The following is a 17063-nucleotide window of genomic DNA, read 5'->3' as shown; positions in this document are numbered from 1 at the left end:
TGGATGAGGCAGAGAGAAAATCACTTAGAGCAACACCCCTCACACTTTAATGCACCAGTCCCCGGGGATCTTAATACAATGCAGATTCTCATTCAGTAGGACTGGGCACGGGGTCTAAGATTCTGCATTTCTGACAAGCTTCCTGGTGACGCTGAAGCTGCTGGACTGATCACTTACAGCACTTATAAATCATTCCTTCTTTGACTCTTAAGTTCCAAGGAAGCAGGAAGCACAGCTCCCTTAATCACTACCAAGTTCCCAGCACCCAGTACAGTGCTTGTGGACCTGCTAAATATATGAATGGTGTTAATCCTGGCAAGGTGCCCAGCATTAGATGGGCCTACAGGGAAGCCTCCAATGTGAGGAACACCAGAGAGTGGTTTGTACAAAGCAGACAAAGCAGTTCAAAAGCATAGAGGACAAAGGGTTAATTCTGCCCTAGGGGTAAGGGAAGCCGGATTTCTCAAAAGAGGCCACTTTGTATTAAGCCTTAGAGGGTGGGACAGATTTACCCAGGTGGAGACTTGCTGAAGGGCGGGAACAACCCAAGAGCAAAGGTAAAGAGACTGAGAGCACGGGACAGGTTGCAGTGCGGTGCACCTGGAGTTCCAGGTGTGGGAAGGTGAAAAAGCCCCAGAAAAGTATGATGCAGACCTGCACAGGCCGATGCTAGAAAGTCATGCTAGGAGGGTGGACGCCCGCTGGTGGAACATCAGGAGATGTTGGAGGTGTTTGCAGGGGGAGGGCACCCTGGCGTAGAAGGGCTTTCTAGAGGTCACCAGGATCTGTCCCAGGATCAAGGTAGACTGGAAGAAGCAGTTCCTGGGGAGGGAAGGGCCAAGGTGGGAGGAAGTTATGGAGGTAACAGAGGGAATCCTTTGTGAGGGAGTGAGGCCTGCATGAGGGTAGGGGAAGTAGCAATAAGATGTCTTCCCTGATTCTGTTAAATCTCACAGGTGCTAGGCAGGGCACGGTGGTTCACGCCTATAATCCCAGCACTTTGGAAGGCTGGAGTGGGCGGATTGCTTGAGCTGCGGAGTTGGAGACCAGCCTGGGCAACATGGTGTAACCCAGTCTCTACAAAAAAAATACAAAAATTAGCCGGGTGTGGTGATTGCCTACAGTCCCAGCTAGTTTTGGGGGCTGAGGCAGGAGGATTGCTTGAACCTCAGAGGTCGAAGTTGCAGTAAGCCGAGATTGCATCACTGCATTCTAGCCTGGTGACAAAGTGAGAGCTTGTCTAAAAAAAAAAAAAAACAAAAAAAAACTCACAGACGCTTGAAAATCATCACGTGTTTAGCCCCAAGCCAGGCACTAAGCAACAGAGGTGGTCGTTTCCCAAAAGTCCCTGGTGCTCTTCAGACACCAAGAGGGGACTTCCATGATATTTCCCTATGTCCCTCTCAGCCCCCACACCCTCTCCTCCTTCCCTCAGCTTTATCAGAGGTGTTTACTCTGTACCTACTGTGGGCAGCCCTGACGTCACTAGCCCTAGTCACTGCTCTCTGGAGGAGGCCTGCACAGATGCTCCCCCAGATGTGGCTCCACCCCCATCCTCTAGAGAGCTGGGAAGAAGTCAGATCTAGTGGAAGTGGGGACAAACAGCCAGGGATTCCCATGTGAAAAGGAGGGCACCAGGAGGGACCTGGATGGTTCTGCGAGAAGGCAACCAGGGCACGCTGGAATCCCAGGTGAGAACTCCCTGCTGGCAGAGCCAGCCCTCCAATCCCATAATCCATTCCCTTTACACCAAGATGAAAGCTAAACTCCCAGCAACCCTGGGAGAGACCGGTGACCCCTCACCTCCCAGGCTTGGGGTGAGCCGGGCCCTGTTCAGCGTCAGTCCTGAGCTGAGGGTGCCAGGTTGTCCTCCAAGGCCACCAGAGAGAAGGCACCACACGGCTGGCTGGTCCCACTGAGTGGGTCAGCAGAGGAGGGTGGGTGTACCCTAGAGGACAGCCATGTGTGGTTGGGAGGATGATACAATTTAACCCAGGCACCCGGACTGAAAACAGGACAAAGGTAGCAGACCCTGCCCTGGGGCCTGGCTGGAGAAACCACTGTAGGCTCCCATCCCGCGAATCACCCAGCTGCTCCTCTGAAGATAAACCCTTCCTCTCTACCTAATTTCTCTGCTGCCCTATCCCTGCTACAGGCCTGGCTCTCTCCAGGGACATGAATTGATTCCCTGTTCATCTAGCCCAGACCCTGGGAGGTGGCGGCCAGAATTAATTAATGTTTGTGAAGTGCTGGAGAGAAGCTAGAACCAAGGACCCAAGGGCGCCAGATGACCCGCGCAGGAAATTGAATGGGAGAGGCGGGGAGAAGGGGCAGCTGGCCAGGACCTTGGAGCCTGGAAGGGGAGGGCTGAGAAGACACTCCTACTGAAGCTGGGAAGAACAGGGAGAGAGCTGTGAGGAGAAGGTGCGACCCCTCAAACGCACCACGGGATCGGTAATAGAGGATTACGGGCTCCAAGCTGAGCCTGCCCACCCCCCACAGCTTCGCCCTACCCTCAGAGCCGGGCACGTCCCGGGTCGGCTGCCCTCCCCCAACTCAGCCTCCAGCCACCCACCTGCCCGCCCCCGCGACCACCTGCAAAGGAAGCCTCGGCCCCTCCGCCCCCTCCAAAGGAGTGCACCGGGAGGGTAGAGGCTGCGCCGAGGGGGACGTCTCCTGCCAACTCGAGTAGGGCGCCCGAGTCCTACCTGAGCAAACACTTCACTTCCTTTCTCTAAAAGAAGGAGGCGAGCCGTTCCCCGCTCCTTGAGACTAGGGGGACGTCCAGGCCCTCTGTCAGGGGGCGGTGGCGGCTGGACGCATGCAGCTGGCACCAGGGTCCACGGTGCCCCCTCTTTGCCCGCGCCCCTCTGGAGCTAGGCTCACTCACCCCAAAGTGCTGATGAAGCCATTGACGGAGCCCTCGGCGTACAGGGAGACGATGTCCCCGATATGAAGAAAGCTGGACATTTCACTCATGGCTGCGGCCCTCCGGGGCCCGGAGTGTGAGGGGCGCCTAGGGGCGCGTGGCCAAGCTCAGTGCGGAGGACTGAGGCGTCCGGGGGGCGGCGAGGGGCGCGCCCCCACCTCGGAGCCCGACGCTCGGTGCGGCCGGGGCGGGCTGGCGGCCACGGGAGCCAGGAGGCTGCGCGGCGGGGCCCGGGGTCCGGGTGAGGAGGTGCCCGCGTCTTGGCGCGCCCGCCGCCCGCCCGCCCCGCCCGGCCAGCGCGTACCTGCAGCGTAGAAGGAGCAGGAAGTCTGGGGCCACCACACACATGCAAATCCCGCCCGGGAGGCGGGAAGGCCACACCCCGGCAGCCCCCCCCGCCGCCCGGCAGCCCGCCCGCCGGCACCCATGTGCACCCGCCCGCCTCCCGGCGCCTCGCGCTCCTCGCGCGTCCTGGGCCCGGCCTCCCGGACGCCGAATGCGCCGCCAGCCCTCCTGATCCCCAAAGGCGTCCTGCACGGAAACGGGGAGCCCCCGAGTCTAGGGGGCTCGCGGAACTGCCATCCACGTGAGGCCCAGGCATAGTGGGGAGTTCTCCGCCCTCGGGGTTCCCGGACTATCTGCACCCGGGCCCTCGGCTGGCTAAGAGCCAGTGCAGGCGCCCGCGGAAGGGGGAGTCCAGATCTCTCCGGCGGGCGCCACCCCCGAGCCGCTCGTGGAGGACGCGCCCTGGAGCGCCCTGGCCGCGGCCGCCCTGCGGCCACCGCGCGGTCTCCGCGCCCAGCTGAGAGCAGGCTAGCGCCCAGAGGCGCGCTCATCCCTTTGCAGAGCAAATTCGGGATTAATTTTTCTCAACGTGTAAAGTCTTTTCATTGCACAATAGAAAGTGCTCAGACTTGGAGGGGAAATGAAGCAATGGGGGTGGGTTTTGTTTTTTTTCTCTCCGCATTCCTGTGTACACAGATCCAACTTCCGAATCAGTTCAGCCGCTCCCTCTCCAGGAGTTGGCTCCAAAACTCTCTTGGCTCCTTCCGTCTTCCTTTCAAAAAAAAAAAAAAAAGCAGAGATGAAAATTACCTTCGCTAGTTGATAGCACACCCAAAGGCTAACGATGCCAAGTCTGGGTGCCGGCCCCCTTGGATTGACCCGCTGCGGCGGCGCCCCCAGGCTCTGGCTCCCGAAGTCCTGCCCTCAAATTCGCGTCCCTGGCTCGCTTACTTTCTGTTCTGTTCCCCGGTGCTTGGGTGTTTGCTTCCTAGTCCTTTATTTAAACGCCTAAGATAGGGTGCCCATTGCCACCGCCATTTGATCACTTTTGCTCCCTTCGGACCTTCCACCCCCACTTCCTGAGTTGTGGGGGGCGTTTGTCCCTGTGATAAAAGGAGGAGGGGACTCGGTGACTGAAGCAGGAAGAAGAGAGGCTAGGGGAGGGGTGGAGACAGCTAAAAGCAAAGAGACAGCTGCTGACCCTGCGAGGAGAAGAGCCCCAGGCAGTGGTTTTTTGTTGTTGTTGTTTTGTTTTGTTTGTTTGTTTGTTTGTTTGTTTTACGAAGGCCCCAGGAACGATGTGGGAGGGAAAGACACCTCCAAGATCGCTAAGTACCGTGTTTTACAGTTTTGTTTTGTTTTTTTTTTTCACCAGGGCAAACGGTAACAAGTTTTACAGCAGACCAGTCCACACCTTCATCTATATATAAGCAAAACAATAGTTCACCAAACAATACTTACTCTTATGACCTTTGATGCACGCTATTTTCTATTCTATTTCAGTTGTGTTCTTGTTGTTGCTTTAATGCTGATTGTTACCCACTGAATTGATTTTTTTTTAATGTCCCAAATGGGTTGCAAACTGCAGTTTGAAAAACCTCATCCAGTCCACTGTGCCAAAAAGAGATGGCCAAAGCCCAGAGAAGGAACACCACCCATCAAGGGCACACAGCAGATTCCTGGCAACTGGAGGCAGAAGCCAACCAAGCCTCTGATTTTTAGCCCGGTATTCTCCTATTACCCCACACCAACTGAGCCACAGCCATGGGTCCCTGAAACCTCACTGAGAAGGGACAGCCCTGGGACAGTTTCACTTGCTCCCAGGAGTCAGGCCTCCTGTATCTTCCCCAAAAGTTAGAAGGGAAAAATATGCCTTCATTCCATAAGCATTGATCGAAGGCTTCTTATGTCAGGCCTCTGCTGGGCACCAGGCTCTGATGAAGCTGTCAGCCTGGGCCCAATTGCTTTTTTCCCCTCCCCAGACCATGAGGATGAAGAGGGACAAGTTGAAAACTTGCCTCCAGTGGCTGCACTCAGAACTTGTGCCACAGCCACACCCAGGAATCCACCTCCTTCCTCCCCTGACATCCATATAGAGGTTCCATAACTCAGCCAAGGTGTAGCAGCCAGGAATGGAGGTCACTCCACTTCGGGTCTCTCTGGACTAAAGCACATGGCCTTGGTTCTCCCCACCCCTCCCCATCCTAGGAGTACTTGGAGCCTCTGTCTCTCCACCAACCAGGAGGTCTCAGAGGTGAGGGCTCTGGGCCCCTGTCACCTGCTTCTTCCAAATCAGCTCCACTGTAAGCTCTTTTATACACCTAGGTTCTGAGTTAGAATTTGTTTCAAGAAAGGTTCTGTTGGTTAAACAACAACAATGAAAACCAAAGTTTAAGAAACAGATGGTACAGCTCCAGTGAGTTCCCTCCCCTGCTTCCTGGGTGAAGCCTTCCTATGCCTCCTCACTGCCCACAGAATAGTCTACAGACCCGAGCCCAGCACACCGGCCCCTCAAGTCTTGCTGTCCTCCCACCCTCTGCAGACAACAGGATTGCTCCTAAAGGAGGATCCATGCTGTGGACTGGCCAAGAGTGCAGGCTCTGGCTTCCTTTTTTTTTTTTTTTTTTTTTTTTTTTTTTTTGAGACAGAGTCTCATTCTGTCGCCCAGGTTGGAGTGCAGTGGTGCGATCTGAGCTCACTGCAACCTCCGCCTCCCAGGTTCAAATGATTCTCCTGCTTTGGCATCCTGTATAGCTGGTGCCCACCACCATACCCGGCTATTTTTTTGTATTTTTAGTAGAGACAGGTTTTCACCAAGTTGGCCAGGATGCTCTCAATCTCCTGACCTCGTAATCCGTCTATCTCGGCCTCCCGAAGTAATGGGATTACAGGTGTGAGCCACCACGCCCAACCCGGACTCTGACTCTTACAGGCCTGGATTAGAGTCCCAGCCCTGCCACTTTCTAGCAGGCATTCTCTCAGCCTGTTTGCTCATCTGTTAAATGGAGAAAGTACCATACTAACATGTGAGGGAAGTGTGAGCCATCAGCACAGCATCCCAGGCAGGAAGGATTCAGTGTGTCCCTTCTCATTTCCCCAGGACCTCATCCACTCATACCGCTGTGCCTGGGCTCCTGTGGCTCCCTCTAGCACTTCCCCTTTTCAGTTTCCCAGGGTCAAAATAAAGTCTTCTTCCCTAAAATACTGGAGCACCAATCTTTTAAGTACCATTATGAAATACTTTCAGAAGTAATAAATAAAAATACAGTGAGTGCCCTGTATCTTTCCTCTAGCTTTGTCAAATCTTTGTATTTTACCAAATTTGGTTCCTTTTTTTTTTTTTTAAGAATTAAAACTTAGGCCAGGCACAGTGGCTCATGCCTGTAATCCCAGCACTTTGGGAAGCCAAGGCAGGCAGATCGCCTGAGGTCAGTAGTTCACAGCCAGCCTGGCCTACATAGTGAAACTCCATCTCTACCAAAAATACAAAAATTAGCCAGGCATGGTGGCACGTGCCAATAGTCCCAGCTACTCAGGAGGCTGAGGCAAGAGAATCATTTGAACCCAGGAGGTGGAGGTTGCAGTGAGCCGAGATCATGCCACTGCACTGCAGCCTCGGCGACAGAGCACAATTCTATCTATTAAAAAAAAAAAAAGAATTAAAACTTAACAAAATTCAGTTGTGTCCAGGCAAGGTGGCTCACATCTAATCCCAGCACTTTGGGAGGCTGAGTCTGGAGGATCACTTTTGCCCAGGAGTTCAAGACCAGCCTGGGCAACATGGCAAAACCCTGTCTCTAAAACAAACAAACAAACAAAAACAAAACAAAAAACAAAATTAGCCAGGCATGATGGTGTGCACCTGTAGTCCCAGCTACTTGGGAAGCTGAGGTGGGAGAATCACCTGAGGCCAGGGAGATTGAGGAGGCTGCAGTGAGCATGATTATGCCACTGCACTCCAGTCTGGGCAACAGAGTGAGATCCTGTCTTAAAAAAAAAAAAAAATCTGTTGAAGTTCCTTATGCACCCTTCTCCAAGTACATTCTCTCCCTCCAGAGACAACCGCTAACCTGATTTGGGTGGGTTTCATTTCATGCAGGTTTTTATGTTTGTATCACATTTCAATGTATCCATAAACAATGTATGATATCACTTTGCAAGGTCTTATATTTTGTATAAATGTTATCACCCTGTGTGCATCCTTTGATACATAACTACTGTATGATAGTCTACTTCCTGACCACATCACAATTACTTTATCCATTTTGCTGGTGACAGGTCTCAGATAAAGACTTATCAAGGTTTTGCTATTGCAGCAACATTGCAATAAACATTCTTGTCTCCTTATGCACAGACATGCATGTCTGTAGGACAGTGTTGTTCAAACTATGGATTGAGGCCCATTAATATGTTAGGAAATCAACTTAGTGGGTGAAGATCAGCATTTTTTTTTTTTTTTAGACAGAGTCTAGCTCTGTCGCCCAGGCTGGAGCACAGTGGCTTGATCTCGGCTCACTGCAAGTTCCGCCTCCCGGGTTCACGCCATTCTCCTGCCTCAGCCTCCCGAGTAGCTGGGACTACAGGCGCCCACCACCATGCCTGGCTAATTTTTTTATTTTTAGTAGAGACAGGGTTTCACCATGTTAGCCAGGATGGTCTCCATCTCCTGCCGTCGTGATACGCCTGCCTTGCCCTCCCAAAGTGCTGGGATTACAGGCGTGAGCCACCGTGCCCGGCCAAGATCAGCATTTTTAAAACTCAAAACTGACTAGGAAATATCAATGTTTGTAACACATCATCAGGGTAACTAGTAAGGTGAAAGTTGTCTGTTGTGTGGCATGTGTGCTGTGGGTCATGATATATTTCTTATTGAGGATACCTGTCAAAAAGCCTGAAAAGCCCTGCTCTAGAGTAAAAATTTAGTACAATTGCTGGATTACAGGGAAGGTGCACTGTCAACCTCCAAGGAGTTGCCAAATTATTCTCCAACTTGGATGTTCTAATTTACCCTCTTGCCAGCTACATGGGAATGTGCCCACTGAACCGTATCCCCACCAATAGACTTTTTAACATGAGATTTCTTTATTCCCCCACTATCAGAGAACATATCATGGGCCGTCTTGGATTGAAACATTCTGTTCTTTCTGGGCTCCCTGAGCCAACTGTGAGCTAGATGAAGGAAGCTGTGTCCATTTCACTTTGTGTCTCCAGACCAAGTCAGGAAAATAGTAAGTGCTTGCTTGGCAGGGTGCAGTGGCTCACACCTGTAATCCCAGCACTTTGGGAGGCCGAGGTGGGTGGATCACTTGAGGTCAGGAGTTCAAGATCAACCTGGCAAACATGGTGAAACCCCGTCTCTACTAAAAATACAAAAATTGGCTGGCGGGGTGGCTCACGCCTGTAATCATAGCACTTTGGGAGGCCGAGGCAGGTGGATCACCTGAGGTCAGGAGATGGAGACCATCCTGGCTAACATGGTGAAACCCTATCTCTACTAAAAATACAAAAAATTAGCCAGGCATGGTGGTGGGCGCCTGTAGTCCCAGCTACTCTGGAGGCTGAGGCAGGAGAATGGCATGAACTCAGGAGGCGGAGCTTGCAGTGAGCCCAGATCAAGCCACTGCACTCCAGCCTGGGCGGACAGAGCAAGACTCTGTCTCAAATAAATAAATAAATAAATAAATAAATAAAAATAAAATACAAAAAGTAGGCTGGGTGTGGTGGCTCACGCCTGAAATCCCAGCACTTTGGGAGGCTGAGGCGGGTGGATCACTTGAGGTCAAGAGTTTGAGACCAATCTGGCCAACATGGTGAAACCCTGTCTCTACTAAAAATACAAAAATTAGCTGGGCGTGGTGACGGGTGCCTGTAGTCCCAGCTACTCAGGAGGCTGAAGCAGGAGAATCACTTGAACCCGGGAAGCAGAGGTTGCAGTGAGCCAAGATCATGCCATTGCACTCCAGCCTGGGCACAAGAGCAAAATTCCGTCTCAAAAAAAAAAAAGAAAAAGAAAAGAGTAAGTGCTTAATAAATCTGTGTGGAATTGAACTGTCAAGGACAGAGAGGTGGGGAAAGTGTATACACTATACCAGGAGATACATACACAAGGAGGCGGTGGGAGCCCCGGCCTGGGGTGTCACGTGCCTGGGTCCCCTGGGTGGGGCACACAGACCTTCCAGAGATGGTCTAAGGAATTGGGAAGAACTGATGGGCTGCACCTCTTCTGAGTGGCTTGAGTGGAATGCTGTTAAGCTGGGGCCAACTTCAGGTCACCGTCATCCCCTTCATGACCAATCTGCCCGGCCCAGGCCCCAACCTCAATGGCTGGGTATCTCCTAGCTCCTACTAGCCCCACCTCCCAAAGGGAATAAGAAGATCTGATCAGGATTCCCAGGAAGCCAGTGATTTTAGGGGTCTCTGCGTGGGAGGTCTGGGGGCCAGAGACTGGTGAAAGGATCACTTTTTACCCTATCTCTTTTTAAAACTTTTTTTTTTTTCTTTTGAGACGGAATTTCACTCTTGTTGCCCAGGCTGGAGTGCAACGGCATGATTTCGGCTCACTGCAACCCCTGCCTGCTGGGTTTAAGCAATTCTCCTACCTCAGCCTCCCAAGTAGCTGGGATTACAGGCATGCACCACCAAGCCCAGCTAATTTTTTGTATTTTTAGCAGAGATGAGGTTTCATCATGTTGGCCAGGCTGGTCTCGAACTCCTGACCTCAGGTGATCCACCTGCTTCAGCCTCCCAAAGTGCTGGGATTACAGGTGTGAGCCACCGCGCCCGCCTTTAAAACTTTTACATTTCAGACTATGTGGCTGCATAACCTATAACCAAAAATAGATACAAATAAAAATGTTCAAAGCATTACCCCCAAGTTCCAAGTGTCAGCAGAACACCCCCAGGAAACTCTCCTCCTACACTCTGCATCCACCCTGGGCCTGAGAAGGCAAGGAAAGGAAGGCGGGCAGTGCCCAGACCTTCTCCCTGACTCAGAAGAGGACACTGGGGCCGAGGAAGGGGACCGGGATCTGGGGAGGGGCAAGCAGCTCTGAACCTAGGTGTCCTCCACCAATGTCCTTCTTTCCCTTCCACCTTCTAGAGACTTGCTCTCAGCTCTGCTGTGTGGCTTTGCACAAGGATCAGACCTCTCTAAGTCTCAGTGTCTGCCTCATTGTAAACAGCATTCATATCACCTTCCCAGATTCCACCCTTGGCTCTGACTGTTCTTTAAGCTCTGACTGGCCCTCTCTGACTGTAATAGGGAGGCATAGGAGAGCAGCTAGCTGTGCTTTATGGCAGCTAGCTGTGCAGACAGATAGTCTCGTGCTTGGGGGCAGATAACAGGGAGTTGTCAAGGGCTCCTCTGACCCTCAGTGCTGATTTGACAGCAGGGCCAAGTGGGGTGGGGCGAGGCCGGGCCAGAAGGGCTGACTCAGTGTAGCAGCCATCCGGCTGGGTCACCCGCCACGGGTGGGGTGCCAATCCAGGCCCGCTGGGGTTCCCAGAGAATTCCTTCCCCATGCCATAAGCTGCCCTGGGCAGGAACCCCAGCCCAGAGTCACCATTTAGCCACAGCCAGGGACAGTGTACAGGGCTTCCTGCCCCAGGAGCCTACACTCGCGCACACACACACCCCCTCATACACTTTCACACTCATACACCAACACTTTCACTCACATACTCTCATCCACATATTCAGACACTCTGGCACACCCGACTTCTTGGGAAGGCTAGAAAGGAGACAGAACTTGTTCTGTTTTCCTCACCCCCACCCCCATGCCCCAGTCATCAATGCCACATCTATTTCTTTCAGATATTTGCTAACCACCTACCACATGCAAGGGACTGGAGGAATGCAGCCAGCTAACTCCAACATGTGGTCCTAGCCTGGTGAAACTAAAGATGAAAGCCAGCCGCTGCCGAGATTCCCACCAGCCACAGAAGAAAGCCTGCCACCTGCCCTCTTCTGGTGTTGGCCTTGGAATAAGCCCGCTGGTGCTGGAGTCCTGAAACCAAGGGGCCTCTACTCCAGGTCTTCCCCAGGCTGACACTCAATTACTAGGTGCCCCCTCCTCCTCTCCCCTGAGAGGATAGGTCATAGGGTAGGTAACCTGTGACATCTCCCAGGGCAACTTCACAGTTACAGTGAAAAACAAGTCCTGGGCTGGGTGTGGTGGCTCACACCTGTAATCCCAGCACTTTGGGAGGCTGAGGTGGGTGGATCACAAGGTCAGGAGTTCAAGACCAGCCATGGCCAACAGCCCCATCTCTACTAAAAATACAAAAATTAGCCAGGTGTGGTGGCGGGAGCCTGTAATCCCATCTACTCAGGAGGCTGAGGCAGAGAATTGTTTGAACCCAGGAGGCAGAGGTTGCAGTGAGCCAAGATTGCTCCACTGCACTCCAGTCTGGGCAACAGAGCGAGATTCCGTCAAAAAAAAAAAAAAAGAGAAAGAAAGAAAGAGAGAGAGAGGAGAGAAGGAAGGAAGGAAGGAACGAAGGAGGGAGGGAGGGAGGGAAGGAAGGAAGGAAGGAGGGAAAGAAGGAAGGAGAAGGGAAGGAAAGGGAAGGAAGGAAGGAAGGAAAGAAAGAAGGAAGGAAGGATGGAGAAGGGAAGGAAAGGGAGGGAGGAAGGAAGGAAGGAAGGAAAAGAAAGAAAAGAAGGAAGGAAGGAGAAAGAAAGAAGGAAAGAAAGGAAGGAAGGAAGGAAGAAGGAAGGAAGGAAGGAAGGAAGGAAAGAAAGAAAAGAAAGAAAGATAAGACAAGTTCTCGGGCCGGGCGCGGTGGCTCAAGCCTGTAATCCCAGCACTTTGGGAGGCCGAGACGGGCGGATCACGAGGTCAGGAGATCGAGACCATCCTGGCTAACACAGTGAAACCCCGTCTCTACTAAAAAATACAAAAAAACTAGCCGGGCGACGAGGCGGGCGCCTGTAGTCCCAGCTACTCGGGAGGTTGAGACAGGAGAATGGCGTGAACCCGGGAGGCGGAGCTTGCAGTGAGCTGAGAGCCAGCCACTGCACTCCAGCCTGGGCGGCAGAGCAAGACTCCGTCTCAAAAAAAAAAAAAAAAAAAAAAAAAAGACAAGTTCTGGAGCAAAATTTCTGGAGTCCTAGCTCCAGCCACTAACTGGGTAGAGAAGCTCCCAGCCTCTCTGGGTCTCCATTTCCTTCTATGTAAAATAAAAATGTAGACCTGTATCTGCCAGGTCCTGGCAGGAAGTTGGCAACACACCCCCAATAGGTGATTAAAGAGAGGTTAGTGGACTGGCACGGTGACTCACACCTGTGATCCCAGCACTTTGGGAGGCCAAAGCAGGTGGATCACTTGAGGTCAGGAGTTCGAGACCAGCCTGACCAACATAGTGAAAACCTGTCTCTAACTAAAAATACACAAATCAGCCAGGTGTGGTGGCGCATGCCTGTAGTCCCAGCTACTAGGGATGCTGAGGCACAAGAATCGTGTGAACCCGGGAGGCAGAGGTTGCAGTGAGCCAAGATCGTACCACTGCACTGCAGCCTGGGTGACAGAGTGAGACTCTGTCTCAAAAAAAAAAAAAGGTTGGTGAATGCATGGACTTGCAGAGGTGTGGGCACCAAGGGTAGTGCAGCACCCTGGAGTAGGCAACTGCAGGAAGCTGTTACCACTCAGGCCTGAAAAGGCCAAGGAGGGAAATACAGCCTTCCGGAGGGCAAGGCCCAGACACTGCCAGCCTGGGGGGAAGTGGGGACCTGATGGAACAGATACACCCACCTCTCTCTCCTCCACCCTCCAGTCTCTTACCAATGCCTTCCATTGGCACAGCTTAATGGGAAACCAGAGGGCAAGGGAGCTGGGTGATTCAGGCCACAAAGGTCAGCCTCTTGGGGCACACAGGCAGGGCAGAAGAGTGGGCAGAGCAGCTGGAGGGGCAAATGGAAATATCTAGCATAAGTAACTGCTTTGTAAAACACCTAGCTCAGTCAACAAATACGATCTGTAATTGTCATTATTTGCCTAGACCTGCGGATTCTAAAAAAAAAGACAAGTGCGTGTAGATCTAAAGGAATGACCATCTAACGGTAGAATTTTGTTTTGTATGGATGACCAAGAACAGGACGTGTATAAGGCAAGATTTTATCAAGATCTCCACAAATCAAGACTTCAAGTCCCCTTCCCTGTTTAGTAATCAGTTTTTGAGTGCCTGTTACACCCGCTGGCTAGGAGGAGGAAGCTGGGGGGCTGGGCTGAGCTGCCAAGCACCCTGCGTTCTGAGTCTGAGTTGGGAGTGGCGGGGATTACAGTGGAGGCTAATTACAGTTCCGAGTTGCCCTCTGAGGTCATCCCATCCTGAAGCCCAGGTTGGCATCTGGCAGGAGCTCCCAAGGAGAGGGGGTGGCCTCTGGCCATTCCTCCTGTCTCCAGACTCTGGAGGGGGACCCTGCACCAGGAGAGAAGCAGTGCAGGTCTCTGTGAATGTGCCCAGGCCTTGGCACCTCACCTGCCAACAAGAAAGGTGGGTTGGGAGGGGAAGCATCAGCCCTGTGATCCTGTTGGGAAAGGAGAGCAGCATGGAAAACTTCCCCGGGGGCAGGGCCAGGCAGGAAGGAGCAGGCTTTGTCTGAAAGAGATAGAGGTGAAAAGCATGACGTCAAGTCCACCTGGGCTAGTCCTGGCCTCTAGCCACACCCCACCCCACCTTGGCAGGACTAAGGCCCTCCCAGCCAGTCCTCGCCCTGGCTGCCCAGCCAAAGCTGGGAAAGGATGAAATAGAGGGGTTCATCCACTTTACAGGACCTGCTCCCGCGCCGGGTTTGTCAGCCTCTGTTTCCGAATCATTCAGAAGGAAAAGGTCATGCATCCAGGGCTGTGCCTTCCGAGGGGGCAGGGAGGGGTCACAGCGGAGGCTCCAGAGTGGAGAGGGAGAGAAAGGCCTGCTGTTTGCAGGAGCTGAGCAGACACTGGGGCCCTTGTCCTGGCGCAGCGGGGGAGGCTGCTGGCCAGATGTAGAGCAGGCCTGGCCTGAGCAATCGGCCTCTTCCTCCCACAGCCCCACCAGCTGCTGGGCCAGCCTGAGAACAGAGGAGACCTGACTGAGGTCTGCAGGAGTGCAGCCCCCAACCCCTCGCCAGGCACCAGAATGCCGAGACAACCAGGGCGCTCAGAAGCATCCCCAGGCGCTGAATGTAGTGCTGCCTCCCTGAGGCCCTGGCGCTGCAAAAATCCTCAGAGTCTGGCCTTCAAAGTTGGGCAGGTTTTCTCTGGAAGGGGCTCTCCAGTTTGTGGTTGACCAAACCCAGCCTCTAACTTTCGAGGCAAGCAGTCTGGTGTGGAGGGCTGCATTCAGCCACTTGACAAATATTTATTGAGTCTGTGCTGTGTGCCAACTGCTGTACAGGATGCTGGGGTACTATAATGACCCCAAGTAGACACAGCCCTGCCCTTGTGGAATTCAAGCTTGGGTACAGGTCTGAATCACTTACCTAAATTATACTGAACTTTGCCATGTGCTGTGAGAGAGTGGGGTGTGGTGATGTAAGACTGGAGCTCTCCCAAGCAAGGCTAGAGCAGTAGGGGATGAGTGGGGAGGCAGGGAGAGGCAGGAGGGATTCCCTGAGGAAGTGACACTTGAACTGACATTCCAAGCATTGAGGAATGGAAAGTGCAAAGGCACAGTGGCAGGAAGGAACACAGTGAATATGCTCCAGGAAGGAGCAAGCAGCGCAGCTGTAATGGAGCAGGAGGGGCCCCAGCAAGAGATGGGGCCGAGGTCAGGCAGGACTTGGAATCACAGGAAGGGATTGGTCTTTGTCTTAAGCAATGAGAAGCCATGGAGGGCTTTTGCCTGGGAGGACTGGCTTGTAGCTGGGTTTTGAAGCCCACTCCCAGTGTCTGAGTGCAGCACTGCTGGGAGGGGCTGCCACAGGGTCCAGGCGGCAGGTGCCGGGGCTGGGGGAAACAGGAAGGGAGAGAAGTGGACAGATTCAAGGGATTCAAGAGCAAATTACAGCGGTCCTTGAAGATGACAGGATATGGAGGGTGAGGGTGACTTTTCTGCCCCCTGGGGCCCCTAGACTGAGGAGGTGATGGGGCATGTCACAGTGTAGGAACTGACAGAACCAGACAGGCTGTCATGCTTGGGGAGGTGGCTTTCATTCTCTCTCCACACCTGCTTCCCCTCCCCAACCTCCCAAGGGCCTTGGGATGGGCAGGGCATCCGCCTGGTTCACAGGAAGATTCTAACCTCCTGAGTCCACATTGTGACCAGGCCAGACCCTCCTGGAATCCCGGGCAGGGAAGGAGTCCAGTGGCCGAATCATCCTGCTGATTAGCTGGTGCACGTGGCCAGCCAGCCAGCATCCTCCTCCCTTCTGACCCTCATCCAGGGTGGGTGGGACTCCTGGGAGAGCAACTCTGAAGAAAGCCCTGCGCTGGCTGCCCACAGATTGCTCTTTTTCTTTTTAATTAAGAGACTTTACTTTTGCAGAACAGTGTTAGGTTTACAGAAAAATTGAGCAGATAATACAGAGTTGTCATATATCCCCCTCACCCTCTCACAGATTCCCCTATGATTACCCTGGTGCTCTGGTGTGATATGTGTGTTACAACTATGGAACCCATATTGATACATTATCATTAACTAAACGCCACAGTTTGCATGAGGGCTCATTTTTCATTTTGTGCAGTTCCATGGCTTCTGAAAAATGTGCAACGTCATGCATCCATTGTTACAGTATGCAGACAGCTTCACCACCCCAGGAGAGCAATTCCAGAGGAAACCAGCCAGGTACTCTCAGTCCATAGACTGCACCCCACCCTCCCAGGCAACGCTACCCTGCTACCCTCACCACGGTGGAGAGCAGCCATCATGGAGACACCAGATGAGTGAGGAAATTGAGGCTCAGAGATGTTATTTCATTCGTTCATGGTCACACAGCCGGTAGTAGCAAAGCTTGGGACCCTGGGTTCATTTGTGTTCCTCTAAAGCCGACCCTGAGGCCAGGACTTGGGAATAGTGGCTTACTTGGGAGAAGATCCTGGGTAGCACAAGTCTGGTTGGCACGGGGGCTCTAGCCTTCTGGCGACATTCTCAGGGCCTGTGCCCTGCAGCTTCAGGTTGTCCCACCAAGGGGCGGGAGAGCCAAGGTGAGGAGCAGGTTGTTTACCCACTAACTCCTGTGCTTCTTGGTTGAGGGTAGTACTGGGGACATTAATCCCAGCCTTCCCATGTCCCTGTGGAAAGGGAGGAAGCCCAGGACAGAGAAGCAGCTTAGCAGAGCCCGTGGAAGGACTCGGAGGGCGCTGAAGGCCAACCTAGGTCCTCTGCTTTTTCCTGCGCATCTCCAATCACTCATTCATCCTATAGACCCTCAGTGGGTGCCTGCAGCATGCCAGCCCTGTGCAGGGCTCATTTCACAGGAAACATTGGGATCCCTGTCACTTTGTTGTGGGAAGCAGCAAAGTGTAGAATCTCAGGGTCCCTGCAAGGGGGTCCCCAGGGATGGAAGGGCCTGTGATCAGTCTCCTTGAGCTCCAAAGGGTGGTTCCCAGAAGACAGAGATGGATTCCTGCCAAGCACTGTGCCCACTCAGCCTGGGTCCCTGGGTGAACCAACCCTGAAGAGCCATTGCGCCAGCAGTCTCCTCTCCCCTCCCAGCCAAAGCAGGGTCATGGTGGGGAGGACTCCCCAAGGGCCTTGGTGCCCCTGGTTGCCATGACCCCCAGTTGCAACCCAGCTCCTGACTCCCTGCAAACCTGTGATAGACATGGATTGGGCCAAGCTGAGCATCAGCAGCTCCTTCCTGTGGTCGGCACTGCTGTCATTCTACGCTCTATTTCAAAATGTAGCCACTCCAAGAGTGACCCCAGCA

At 53.1% G+C, this 17063-nt stretch overlaps 1 protein-coding gene across 1 annotated transcript in view; it reads right to left on the bottom strand.

Moving 5' to 3' along the window:
- Positions 1–4318, bottom strand: part of ITPR3 (inositol 1,4,5-trisphosphate receptor type 3) — a 77234-nt gene extending 72916 nt beyond the window's left edge. The window contains exons 1-2 of the mRNA XM_033216821.1: positions 4166–4318; positions 2891–3986 (exon numbers count right to left, since the gene is read on the bottom strand). Of these exons, the coding sequence (XP_033072712.1) occupies positions 2891–2979 (89 nt within the window). The 5' untranslated portion in view covers positions 2980–3986; positions 4166–4318. The remainder of the gene's footprint in view (positions 1–2890; positions 3987–4165) is intronic.
- Positions 4319–17063: the final 12745 nt, after the last annotated feature.

The sequence above is a fragment of the Trachypithecus francoisi genome, unplaced genomic scaffold (assembly GCF_009764315.1).
Source record: "Trachypithecus francoisi isolate TF-2019V2 unplaced genomic scaffold, Tfra_2.0 Lachesis_group10, whole genome shotgun sequence".
NCBI lineage: Eukaryota > Metazoa > Chordata > Mammalia > Primates > Cercopithecidae > Trachypithecus > Trachypithecus francoisi.
This window is presented reverse-complemented; position numbering and strand designations above follow the sequence as displayed.